Below are 13,918 nucleotides of genomic sequence, written 5' to 3'. Positions count from 1 at the left end.
GCTGTAGGTTGCTTTCCTGTAAATTAAAAGGTCCTAGGTCAAGAGTTCATTCTGCCTCCTTCGTTCATTATACTCATCATCATGCGTAATGGATCACCGGTCCAAAGGAAGAAGGGCCTGGACATGAAAGTACATCAACACTATATTATCGTACCGAAAGATAGACCGGCCAACCTTCGTGCGTGTACCTTCGTTGTTTTCGTTCGTTCACATCATATTTAAGGCTACGCTGGCTGGTCGGTTCGGTTGGATGTCCTCAACCTAGTCAAAAAACACTACAGGCCCGGATCCGATACTACAGTGTCACATTATCAATTAAAATTCTCCGCCAAGCCCGTCCACTCACTCTCCACACCAACCGGTAGATGGAGCCTGGGACAAGATCAGACAAGGTCGAATCGGCATTCAACACCGAGAAGCGACCACGTTGCGCTGCCTACCTGTTTTTACTATCGGAAAGAAAAGCAAAAAGCGGGGGGGGGCACTTTTCGGTACAACCCTTTTGCGAAAGTTTTGCAAGCCACAGGGCGCGACGCAAAGGATAATCACGATTTGCTTTTATAAGCAACTTTCCGCATTTTTGTGCTTGTTTTTACCTTTAATTCAAGAGCACAGCGTGAACGTTGGGTGTGTGCTCACCGCAAGCAAGACCGGCAGAATTTGTTTATTTATTTTTCCGAAATAAACGCTAGAGAGCATAATGTTCCCAGCCAACCTTCCCGTACGGTAAGGTCCACAGCTCGACACCATTCTTGCCGCAGGTCCACAGTGTGCAGTACCCCGTTGGAAAATACAAAATTGCTGACGTATTCGCGTACGAAGGTGCGCAATCAATCATTTATCGATGAAAAATAAGTATCGTCAAGTATGCACCGCGATAAAAATGATAACGGGTACAGCGGCATCTCGAGTACAACGAAACGAAGTGGGTGGGACAAAATGCGTCGAGTTCATAAAAGGCTTTCGCAAACTTTTTTTTTGTGCGCCCTGCCACCCTTCACAAACAATCGCACACATGTGAGCAAACACTTTCAGCTGGAAAGAAAAGGAAATGACATGCCAAATATCTCCTTGGAGATAAGCCCTCTGTCCCGTCCGTGCGCCCCTTTTCGCTGTTCCTGCCTACGGCGCACGCAACTTACTTCCGGCTCTCTGGTCCGGGATGGGAAGTTTTGCATTCAGTCAACACCAAACTTCAATCAACGACTATCGTCGTCAGCTTGATCGTGTGTACCATAGGGTGAAAAAGGTGGAGAAAGCTTTCTCAGAGCAAACGGCGAACCACCGTATGCGACCGAATATGCGGCTCGGTACGTCTCCCTGCGCTACGCCCTTCGACCGTCCCCGGCACGTTTGACAGAAGCTCGGGTACCCTGAGGAAGATTGATGTATGAACAGCAAAAAGGATTTATCGCCTGCCGAACACGAGAATTATTATCCCACTGAAGAGGAGGACTGGTGTCCCGTTTCTCCGTGCTCCCGTCACACTGGACGGGGTTTCGACCGGGACGACATCGATGGGCCTGTGCATATATGCTGTAGTATAACCACAACAGTTCGCACGCATACCGAGCCCGATGGTGCCACTGCCATGGCGAACCCGGGGTTCGATATTCACTCCTGCGAAAAGGATATATGCTGCCATGCGAAGAAAGCCATCCTTCAAACGAACGCGCACGGAGCACTGAGAGTCAAGTGTATTTACTCCTCTTTCAAATCGTGCATTGGCTCACGTTCGTGTCCCCCGATGCTCTATGCGGGACTGGACAGCCAAAGGGTCTGCAAAGGGAAACGAAGCCATCTTCTATAGACACAACTATAAACTCTCTGCCAACTCTTCGACGTATTCCAACCGGTGGCGAATGCTCTAGGCGTTGCTGTTGCTAGCGCACACTGAGGCTGTACCGTACGGACAACGGATCCGAATTGATAATCACTCCTATTCCCGTAGCAAGCACCGGGAACAGCTGGCCTGGCATACACCATACGATCTACCGCTCCTTTGCATCAGCTAAACTGTACAGCTCACATTTCTTCGGACCGACGTCCCAAGTCCTCAATTCGGTCAGAAATGAAAACAACGATTCATTATCACGCCCCCAACAACAGGCAGAGAATGCGTCTCGATACCGCAGGAACCCGAATCCCCACGAAAACCGAACGGTTTAAGCGCTCCCTCCAGTTCTGGTCCCTTCCCTGGTTCCTTCCCATGTTTTCCTCTTGCTCATCCGCTCAATAATCACACCATGATGATTCTGGTGAGGTTGAGTGCTCGCTCAATGCAGTCATGAGAAACTGCTCCAGGGTGCATTTCGGTTAGTCGTTCGAGCAGTTTTGCTGCACCTCGAACATGCATCGAACATGAATTTGGAACTGACCAGAACCCATAGGCCCCAAGAGTAAAATTTCGACTATCCCAACATCGAATCAACTGCGGATGAGTGTTGTTCCGTAGTGCCGGGCTACCTTTGGATGCGAAATGATACACTTTTCTAATTTCGAATTCCTCATATGCTCGCTGCAACAGTACACCGAGACACCGTGCAGTTTAACGAAATTTTCTCCAATCGGTTCTTCAACGCCCTACAGCAGAACGGTTCGTCTATTGACGAGATCGGTTTGCAACCAAAAAAAGAAAATAAACCTTGGTAAAAAATGTGATCAGCTCAATGGTTTGAAACGGTAGATTGTTTCGTGTTTCTATCGCAAAGCGGCTTCCTGGACAGCCATGGACATGAGCCTTGATTTACGCGCTCGTCTAAATCGTCCAAACGGTCGGTGGCCGATGTTGACCAGGGAAAGGAAGGATAAAGTTTTATATTGAAGTTACACATCACAGTACGCACACATTCTGTCGCAGACACCAAGCAACTCCACTCCCGAGCCTATGGACGCTGCTCCGAAAGGAATTCTAACCAGTCGTTTGACATTCGACCAAAAGTGGTCCAGTTTGCCTGTGTCCAGGTTTTTCTGATGTACTGTAATCTGCCAGCGAGTTGCGTCTGCCTTGATGTACCGTGTGTCTCTTCTTACCAGCGGTCAACCCGACCAACCGGGGTACGTGCTAAACGAGAAATGCAACCCGGGGGGAAAAGCAATTCCAACCAAGAAGCGAAAAGGTATTATGAAGCATTGCACATGGAAACACGTTTGGCACGCGTATATCGTTATGACTAATTGCATTTCGGAGCGAAACGGAACGAACCAGCCGGGGACCCACCGGACCGGTTGCTTCCGCCGAGAAGTGTGTCTGCGCACCACTTCACCGCGAGCCATACGTGTCATTAATTGCAGCCGAGTCAAGCAACTTCGCCAGTTTCAACCACCGGAACCGGTTTCGCTCTGTTCCCGGGGTCTCCCGAGTCCCGCACGGTATCATCTCCAGCCATGCCATGCCGGAGTGGTTAGCGGATACCTTGATTTGTTGGCTAGGGTGTGCCCGTTTTTCGGAATGATGCTGCTGCCGCTGCTGGTGACTGTAGAAACTGCCAAGAATCAACCAGCACCACCACCATCACCCCGAATCCCAAACGCTCGACGGCCACTTTGACACGTGTCAATCAAAATGGTAACCGGCGTTACGGCGCGATGAAGCTACTTGTTGCGTCCCGCGCTGTGAGTTTTGCTGCCGGTGTTTTGCACAATGTCTTGGGATGGGCGTAGCAAATGAAATTATTTAATATTTTCAAGTGCTTGAGCACGGCACGCCGACCAACGAGAACAACGAGAGCAAAGTTCTCCGAGTGTTCCGCTGTGATTGACTGGTAAAGTGTTCGAAACAGCAACAATTGAGTTTAACACAAATTAATGAACTCGAAACATTCCGTCCAATTTTAATCAGTCCGATCAAGGATCCATCCCCCCCAAGGGTACCGTTCTACGGGGGCGAATTAAAACTCCATTAGCACTAATAGTTGCTAGAAGTTGCACATATTTATTATTTACAATTTAAGATCACATTGGATTAGCTATACAGAGTTCGATAAGAGAGCATTGAAGCAAATTTATGAAACTGCACCAGACCACCCAGAAAAACTCATGAATAATTTCGACCCACTCTGAAAGGCTGCTAATTTGTTTAACAAAATGGTTTCCCAGCGCCATAACTGCATCTTAACCTACGAATGATGCCTATCATTCACCTACACCATCACCTGCAACACCGGCAATGCAAATAATCGTTTACACCGAAAGAACAAATCCCTGCAACACATTTTATCTCCACCCGGTACAGGCCATCTACTGCCATTACTTTTATGCGCCTTGGCCGCCACTTGCGCAACACCCTAATGCTGGCAAAAAAGACCAATAATCCCATCAACTCTACAATACGGTGGCAAAGCGTACGATCGATAGAAAAATCACTGTGACAATACATTTCCATTTGCTTGCCTCAACGGGTCGCAGTGCCGCCCGAATGAAGGAGTGCTTTCCATTTGCACAAACGAACGAGCGCTTCAAGCTGTCAAGCGCCCGTTCGAATGGATGGACATTGAGCGCCATCCATGACAGAGAGAGAAAAACTTGTTGAAACTTTCGTTTCCGGAGGTCGTGTTCGGAGGGACAGGAAAGAACAACTCCAACACCCAAACCCCAAACTGACCTGTGCAGAATGACATTGGGAGGAGAGGAGCAGCGACACGGACTTGCAAGTGTCACTACAAATCGGTCCTCATTTACGGCAGGCGCTAAGCTTCGCCGACTCGTTTCCTTTTCCACCCGAAGAAAGGGAAGTAATCCGGTGCGGGTTGAAAAACAATTCGACCTTAACATACGGATATTGCAACAACCCCTGTGCTTGCCCTGCAACCCCTGTGCTTTCGTTTGTCGGTTGTGTTTGCTGTATGTTTGCAATGGTGACGGTTCACGGGATTAGCAGCGGGACGAACGTGGACGGTATTGAGGTGTCAAGAACATTCGCTCGAAAGCAGCACAGGCAACAAGAACTCTGCTCCGTGTTAAAAGTTATTGCGCACATAAAAGCTAAATGTTCGCCATTTCAATGCTGACTTTCGCTAACATTTATTGTTTCTTTTTTCCTTCTCGTTACAGACTACCCGAGGGTGAAGGTAGGCCCGGAAAACCCGCTGCGAGTCGAGCGGGACAGCACCGCTTTGCTGGAGTGTGCCGTGGACTCGAAGCCGAAGGTGCCGAACGTGCGATGGACGCGCAATGGACGACTCATCAGTTCCTCCCCGTCCCATCCGATACAGCGTGTTTCGGTGCAGGACGCTGGCAACTATGCCTGCTCGGCGGACAATGGGTTGGGTAAGGTTGGCGAACAGATCATTACGCTGGATGTACTGTACGCACCGATCGTGGTGATCGAATCGAAAACGTGGGAGGCGGAAGAACGATCCACCGTTACGATACGCTGCAATGTCACCTCCAACCCGCCGCCAATATCGATCGAATGGTTCAAGGAGGGTAGTCCGGATTTCCGCTACACGGGCGACATTTTGCAGCTGAGAGACGTGAAGGCAGAGCATGCCGGCCGGTACGTGTGCCGGGCGGTCAATATGATGAAGCCGTACAATGGAAAAATTATCGAACGCGTCGGTAATTCCACCGTGGCGCTATTGGTCCGTCATCGGCCCGGTCAGGCGTACATTAATCCCAGCAAACCGGTCGTCCATGTGGGCAATGGCGTAACGCTGACCTGCTCGGCGAACCCACCCGGTTGGCCCGTGCCACAGTTCCGGTGGTTCAAGGACGCAGTCGGAGAGCTACTATCCACCACCAAAACTATCCTGGCACAGGGCCCTCAGTACGTGATACCGCGGGCACATCTCGGTAGCGAAGGAAGCTACCACTGTCACGCCGTCAACGAGCTGGGGCATGGTCCGATGGCCACGATTAACCTGGAAGTTCACCAACCTCCGCAGTTCATTGGCAAAATGCAACAGCACATGACGAAGCGTGTCGGAGATACGGACTTTTCGGCCACTTGTCACGCGAAGGGTAAACCTCGGCCGATGGTGCGGTGGTTGAAGGACGGCCGGGACATCACCACCGATGCCAACATGTATCGCATCAGCACCAACAACAACGATGGTCTCAGCGGCATGGTAACGGTGCAGAGTACGCTTCTGTTCCAGGGCAAGGCCCGTCCGCACAAAAATCAACTACTTCCTAGCGATCGTGGCACGTACACGTGTCTGTTCGAGAACGAAGTCAGTACCGCGAATGCAAGTATGAATCTTCGCATTGAGCATGGCCCGATTGTCCTGCACCAGTACAACAAGGTTGCGTATGAAATCAATGAAAATGCGGCCGTCATGTGCCGGGTACAGGCTTACCCGAAACCCGAATTCCAGTGGCAATTGGGCACGAACACGGCTGCGCTGTCGATGTCCTCTGATGGACATTACGAAATCAATACTACCACCGATAACAACGACATCTACACGAGTGTACTGCGCATCAACCGGGTTAAGCACGAAGACTACGGCGACTACACGTGCCGTGTTGGTAACTCGATCGAAACGATCCGAGCACCGATTCGTTTGCAGCCGAAGGGACCTCCGGAGAAGCCGACCAACCTTGGCGTGGCTGATGTTGGATCGAACTACGTCTCCCTGGTTTGGGATCCTGGCTTCGATGGTGGCATCACCAGTACTAAATTCTACGTCTCCTACCGCAAGGTGGCGATTCCCCATCACGATCAGGTCAAGGAGGACTGTGGCATTGTGCAGCAGGTCAGCTCGGAATGGATGGAGTACGACTGTCAGCGTGATGTACCGTGCAGCGTAACGCCGCTGGACCAGTATCAGAGCTATGTGTTCAAGGTGAAGGCACAGAACGGTAAGGGAAATTCGGAACCTTCGAACGAAGTAGCAACGACGACGAAGATTAGCAAGATCCCGGTACCGCTGCACGTCGGTTTCGATCCAGACACGAAGCAGCTCGGTCTAAACATTGGTGCTACCTGTTTGGCCCTTATCGCCGTCGTGGAAACGATCGGTTTTCACGAGAGTCCTATAGCAACGTGGCAAGTCGTGCAATCGATCCCGCTAGCAGTATCGGGGAATGGGCCAACCTACAAGGAGCAGGTACTGGAAAACATGTACTCCGCACGACGATCCAGCGGTCGCTCGATGGCCAGTGATGATGATTTTCCGATGGCGCTGGAAGAAGAAATTCCACCGAAAGTGCGCGTCAAGCTGTGTCTGAAGTCGAGTCACGAGTACTGCGGGGACTATATGGATGCAGAAAGTAAGTATGCATATAAGCGTGTAGTAAGACTTCAAGTCTTACTGTTACTTAATTTATAATAAAACCCTCCTAAAACATCAACTTTATTAACTTCTGTCACTTGATTCGCCCACTTCTTCCAGTTGGCCCTGCCCTGATACACGACTCTGCGTTCATCGCTACACCAACAGTCATCGCGATCGTCGTTTCCTGTGTAGTGTTTGCACTGTTCGTAGGTCTACTACTTATGTTTTGCCGCTGTAAGCGCAATCAAACGAAGAAATCAAACCAATCGAAAGACTATGAGATGGACTCGGTAAGACCGTCCATCGTGGCTCAGCAAAGTCAAGCTCCACCGCCCTACTATCCCACGACCACCGGGCTTGACAACAAAGCCCTCGAGCACTCGATGGATCTCGCTCTGGCACTCGAGGATCAGAAAACATCCGTCTACGCAACGCACAACGGTTACGGATATCATACGGGAACGAGCATACAAGTAGCTGGCCATAGTCTACCAGCTAACGAATGTAAGTAATGGGATGCGTACGACAATCGACAACGTCGTTAGCAATAAGTCGAATTGCTGAGGTTGAGGATGGTTTGGTTTTTAATCTACTTACATATTTCAAATCGCAGCTACATTATGTTAAAGGTTACTATTTCATTTTTTTACCAATAACGTTTCAGCTCGCTAGTATGTGTTTTCTAGTGTAGGTTACTAAAGCATACATTAGCTCGATCCATACAAATGTTTTCCCGGTTCCATTACTGGGCTCATCATTCAGTAGCAGCGTGCCCCTGTATTTATGTGTTGCTGTACAGATCTTGTTCATCTCCACATCCACTCATACAAAACACGCCCACAAACGCAACACAGTAAACGATTAAATGAAACGTAGCACTAACATTTGCTCAACCATCCCCACAAATATTGATGCTTTTTTTTTCTTTAACGATCAACTTCCTTTGGGTTGACCACTCGAACGCCATACGAACCGACATTTTTTAACTCCCTTCACTGCCATTTCTTCTCTGCGGTATTGCTTCTACTAATCCAGGACTAGCAAGCGCCATAACTTCCAATCCAGCAGGTAAATAGTTAATAATAATAATACAGTCCCAAACCCCAAGCATCCAGTGTTTTCTGCTGTACGTTGCACTACCGTGTTGGTTTTCCATGCAAATGTCTAGCCTAACTGCACCAAATAGCTATTGGTTTTGCTTTTGCCACCCGAAGAATGCTTCACAGATCGGTCGAGCGTGTTCGATGGTGGAACACAAACGAGTGAACCCTTTCAAAGAGTGGATTGTTAGTAGCAAACTCGTAGCGATACGTTAGCTGTGTTTTCATCCCGAAGCTTGATCTCCCCAATTGATTGTCATTCAAAATGTTTTAGATTATTCACTACACTGTTTGCGTGTGCTTGACCACATTTACGTAACCTTATTCTTGCAAAAAAACTAATCACTAGAAGTAGAACTAGCAAAGCTGCACAGTGCATGATACATTTCCACTATGAGTTGTGATTACTATATTTTTTTTTTCAGTAGTTTTGGGTATTCTGATTCAGATTTACGATTATGAGTCTTTGAAGTGAATATTCCGTGATTCATAAAACCTCAAGATTCCCGATAGAAACCTTATGATTGCAGGATCATAAGTTCTCTATGATTCATGAATAGCTAAGAAATTCTGAATCTACATTTTTTTATTTATCAACAAATTATTAAACATAATAATTGCTAATATAACAGATTCGGTTTACTTCGTCTACACACTCGATTGTTAAAAGGGGTCATTTCAGTTGGACAAAAATTCTTACTTGAGAATGTTTACTAAACATGCGTAAATTCATAATTTCTTAGCAATTCATGATTCACTACGAAGAATCATGCATATTTTTGACACTCGATTCATGATCGATGACTCTTCAATGATGATTCACACGAATGACTCTTCCCAAAAGAATCATTTAGACACAACACTAGGTGTTATATTTTACCACTTTATTTACCGTATCACTTCTGTGTGACGTTCTATACGTACAAAAACATATTGCAAACTTTTACACAATGTTCCAATTCCTCATGATGTGTACACCATTCAGACAAATAGTTGTTCCAGCAGTTCACTCCTCTCAATCCGCTATTGCTCCTTCAACAAACGTAAAAAGTCAAAACGATAACAATGCTACAATGTAACTTTTAATTGAATTTAATGCACATACCATTCCGATGGTACAAAACTGCAAGTATGCATATATTTACACAACGCTTTACGGAAACACATCAACATTTTTAATTCAGCCAAATGAACTTGTTGGTTCAGTTAACTTGAAACTTGCATGTGCCCGCGGAATCCTGCCTAACAATGGAAATACCGATTCTGCTACAATTGAGCCGTATTTAAATGAAAGGAAAAATCCCTATAAAACTGGGCCATACAAAACAAGCGCAATCCCATTACTAACACACACTCGCACACACGAGTGCGCGAGGTAAAAAAAAAGGCAAAAGTTACATTGTTCAGTTAAAGCTTCAAGCACAGCACGCAACGAAATCCTTTCACTCTGTGTTGTCCCCATGTACCTATCATATTCCCCAAAGAACTCGGTATGGAATGCAGACGCAAATGCAACTCTCGGCTGCCTACCGGATGTCGTTTCTGCTGCTGTTTTTTTTTTTTTTGTTTAAAAAAACCGTGCTGCTCCGGTTTTACTATTAATCCCTTATCCAGTATTATGTCTCCAGTGACTGGCTGAATATGACTTTATGCCCGATGGTATACCACGAGATGCTGTGCACTTTTCCACCTCATGCTCTTGCACACCGTTGTTTGCACACGTTGTACTGGCGTAAAGAGTGTATTTTTTTCAATTCTTTTGTTTTACCACAAATAAGCTTAATATTTACAACAGAAAAAAAACACAAACCACACCCTTGTTTTCTCTCTTCCATTTTCTCTTCGGTCACCGGTTACGATTACGGCTTTCGTCGCCGCAGGGGTCACGATGGGTTACACGGAAAACAGTTACACCAATTCCAACAACGGAGGCAGCGTCAATTCACAGGATTCCATTTGGCAGCTAAAGGGAGGACCACCGCCACCAGGCGGCTCCACCACGATGACCATCGGCATGCAACCACTATCGATGGCCAGTCTGCACGGTGGTGGTTCCGCGTATGCTACCACCACTACCACCACGACCGCTGCGGCCGGTTCGGGTACGCCCGGGCTTGCCTACGGTTACGATCCGATTGCCACGCACTCGAACGTGTACGGCGGTGCGATGACGATAGCGGGCGACGAGTACAACCAGTACCCGCACCAGGCGGCCACCCCCAGCCAGCACGGTGGCGAAGACGATTACCTGCACCACCACCATCATCATGCGGCGGCAATGCGCCAAAGCCAGAATCCCTCCCGGCAGCAGGAGTACTGCGGTGATTCCTACGCGTCTGTACATAAAGCAAAGAAACGATTAGACCAGCCATCGCATTTCGGTAGGACGCAAAACCATAGGACGCCCGGCCCCGGTGTAATGCATTTCCACTAATCCACCCTTCTGCGTGTCACTGTTATTGCAGACTCATCATATCACGACGTTAGCGGTTTGCCCGATCCCTATCTGGATCAGCAGCAACAGCAGCAGCTGCAACTGCATCAGCTAGATCCCGAGGACAGCAAATCATTGCTACAGCTTAACCACACGCAAGACCACGGCAGCTTACACCTGCACGCGCAGCAGCAACCGCAGCCAATCTACGAGGACAACCTGGAGAGCGGCTACTCCACACCGAACTCGCGGAATCGACGCGTCATACGGGAAATAATTGTCTGAGAACAGCCCCGGGTACGGTTCGCTGATAGCGGATCGTGCCTGTAAAAGCTGGAAGTGCAAATCCATCCATTTCCGGTTTTTTTCCTTTCTGCTTTTAACATAAACAACAACAAAAAATCAAACGAACACAGCCCGCCCATCCGCCCATCTGCATCCACACGCCCCGGGGGTGGACCTACAGTGCAATACGACGCATGGCTGGCGGCAAAGGGCCGGGACGGAACTAGCGCAAATTGCATCGACCGCATCCTTTCGCTAGCAACGATTTGCATAAATTGATCGTAGTAGCAGTAGCCATCCGCACGCATCATCCTCGGAACGGTTTAGCGAATATATCAATTAAAAGCTAGCCAGTTTATAAAGAGAACAGCGGTGTAGCGCCTACATATTAGAAAGGTTAAAAAAGCGCCACACAATTCGCGCGCTGTTCCTGAATGCGGTTGCAATCGATGCTCTTGTCCTGCGCTTTGTTTTATAACTGCCAGCTACATCAGCCAATCGCGTTGCGTTCGTGCGAAATTATGAATGTATCTCTATTCATTATTGCTTCATCGGTGGCCAAGCATAAACGGGGGGAAAGGGGGAGGGAGGGTCGACAATTGTTTCGCTGGCACAACAACAACAACCGGCCCCACAACCGCAACAGAACCCAGTACACGTACAAAAACAAGTGCACGACACGACAAAAAAGAAGCTCACTTCGAACACAGGGTGGTTCACAAAACCACCCGAACCGCCATACTAGCCAGCTAGTAGTAGTAGTACACCCTTCACACATCCACTACACTGCGGTTTGCTAGTTTGTTGCCGTTTTGCGAAGCTAATTGTTTTAGTTTGACACTTTAATTTAAGTGCTTCTGTGTGTTTGCCGACCGGGGGACGTATGTGTGTGTGTGTGTCGGTGTGATCAGTTTAACTGACAAAACGCGCGGTCGAACCCGAACAGAGCAATCTCTCGTGCTTTTTTATCGTTCGTTACAAACAGCACAACAACAGCATGTCCACATTAAATTACATTCAATTTGTGCGTTAGGAAGAGCAAATGGTAAACACACAGCCTGGACCGTTTGCAGATTACCACAAAATGACTGATATCCCGACTGAAATTAACTACTCAATATGGTTTTGTAACATGCTGAGCTTCGCGACGTGCGCAACGCGACACGGGAAACATCTCACTGATGTTGCGTTTTGAACATGACATTATTTGTACCTCCCTGGCGGTGTCTTTCCCCATTGGCGCACACACTCCCTCTCATACACCCTAGCGAATACTTTACGTATTTAAACATGTTTCTATGCCAATGATTAGGATTAGCTTTCTAGAGTAATTGTGTGTGTGCTGCTTCGTTTTATTTTAAATCCCTTGCCATCGCTTGGCCCATCGTCCAGCATAGTGAATCAAATACATTCGCAACGTTCCTGTGCACTGTAGCCCCCGGGCGAAAGGATGCCATTTTGGGCTACTACCACTACTACCGCTACGCTACGATGATAAGGGGCACAATCACGTACTAAAATCGATCAACAGCTGAAATGCGTAAAGAATTACGCAGAAATGGGCGCCCTTCGTCGTAAGATAAGATGTTTTACGTTATCTTCAATGCGTATTGTAATACAATACGGGTTTTGCTAACTAGGTACACTTTTTAATTGTATGGAAAAGATAAAAGAAAAATATGTGCCCTTAAAATCGAGAACATTACGCAAGCGGATGCTGATCGCGACTCTGCTGGTGTGGAGAGTCGACGCGAGTTTTTTTGGAGAAACACACTTCGCAATGATCGACCTAATCGTACAGGTGTATAGCAACCAACAGGTGTATAGAGAAACAAAGATACAGATCTAGAATAAAGAGAGAGAATACCATTTATGCAAACGCAAAACGCTACGCGCACAGGTGGTGCGTGCACTGCATTTGCGTTAGATTCGTTTCCCGATTCGCCTTGATCACTTAGAATCCGGACAGACATTTTTCGCTAGAACTCATTCAATTTTCGACCTATAAAAATGGTTTATACACCAATTCACAGGTGTTTTGTTTTGTTGAACTTTCAATTACAAATATTTAAAAAAAAGATTAACGGTGTACGCATGGAATTGTGGAAGTTTCATTTAATGCCGCGCAATAGCTCCCGTGCAGCTATTTTAAAGACTTCAACTTTGACAAAAGCCTCATGAGCCTTGATGAAAAATTACTCACGCACTTCTCCAGACAATTTGTTTCAAGTTCTGAGGTTTAGATAGTTTTTTATTAGCACCCTGCTTTAAAATCTTTTTTTATCTATATTTCGTCATCCTCTTACCTATAATCCATAAACCTTAATACCTCGTCAGAATCTGGCCATATAATTTCAGGACGTATGTTTTAGCGTTCATATTTTGGTTTAGAGCTCTGTTTCTTTGTTTTTTTTATTATTATTAATATGTTGTTTAACATTTTTTCATGGAAGGTATAATAAAATACCTTTGATTTGAGGTATAACTCATTTTTCTACGTTGAAAATGGATCGAGTTCAAGTGTGTGCGGATTCTATATGAACAGGGCTTTAAGTGTATGAGCGAGTTAGTATGAATGTGAGTGCCTGTGTGTGGTGAAAAGGATTGGCTTGTGAGATAGTGTATTAGTATCCTTCGGAGTGAACGATTGCTGAATGCCGGTGCACAAAATGGATTCCAAAAGGGAAAACAGTTCTTTTTAACATACACACACGAAGCGAGGCGTATCACGCTCGAAAATGAAGCAGAAAGCGTTGTATGAAAGTAAACGTATACTTTACCACACACAGCCATCTGCAAAAAAAGAATAAGAAGCAGCAAACAACTAAAACCTACAACTAACCACTCTTCGCTAAAACCACTCACAAACAATTGCACGA

At 47.0% G+C, this 13,918-nt stretch overlaps 1 protein-coding gene across 1 annotated transcript in view; it reads left to right on the top strand.

Moving 5' to 3' along the window:
- The window catches only part of LOC128302082 (muscle M-line assembly protein unc-89-like), a 162,676-nt gene extending 151,388 nt beyond the window's left edge, over positions 1-11,288 (top strand). Inside the window, exons 5-8 of the mRNA XM_053038807.1 lie at positions 5,053-7,215; positions 7,338-7,724; positions 10,201-10,701; positions 10,786-11,288. Coding sequence (XP_052894767.1) covers positions 5,053-7,215; positions 7,338-7,724; positions 10,201-10,701; positions 10,786-11,039 — 3,305 coding nt within the window. The 3' untranslated portion in view covers positions 11,040-11,288. The remainder of the gene's footprint in view (positions 1-5,052; positions 7,216-7,337; positions 7,725-10,200; positions 10,702-10,785) is intronic.
- The last annotated feature ends 2,630 nt before the right edge of the window (positions 11,289-13,918 follow it).

Source organism: Anopheles moucheti, chromosome 3, assembly GCF_943734755.1.
Source record: "Anopheles moucheti chromosome 3, idAnoMoucSN_F20_07, whole genome shotgun sequence".
NCBI classification, from domain to species: domain Eukaryota; kingdom Metazoa; phylum Arthropoda; class Insecta; order Diptera; family Culicidae; genus Anopheles; species Anopheles moucheti.
Note: the sequence above shows the minus strand (reverse complement) of the source record. Positions and strands in the feature narration are given on the sequence as shown.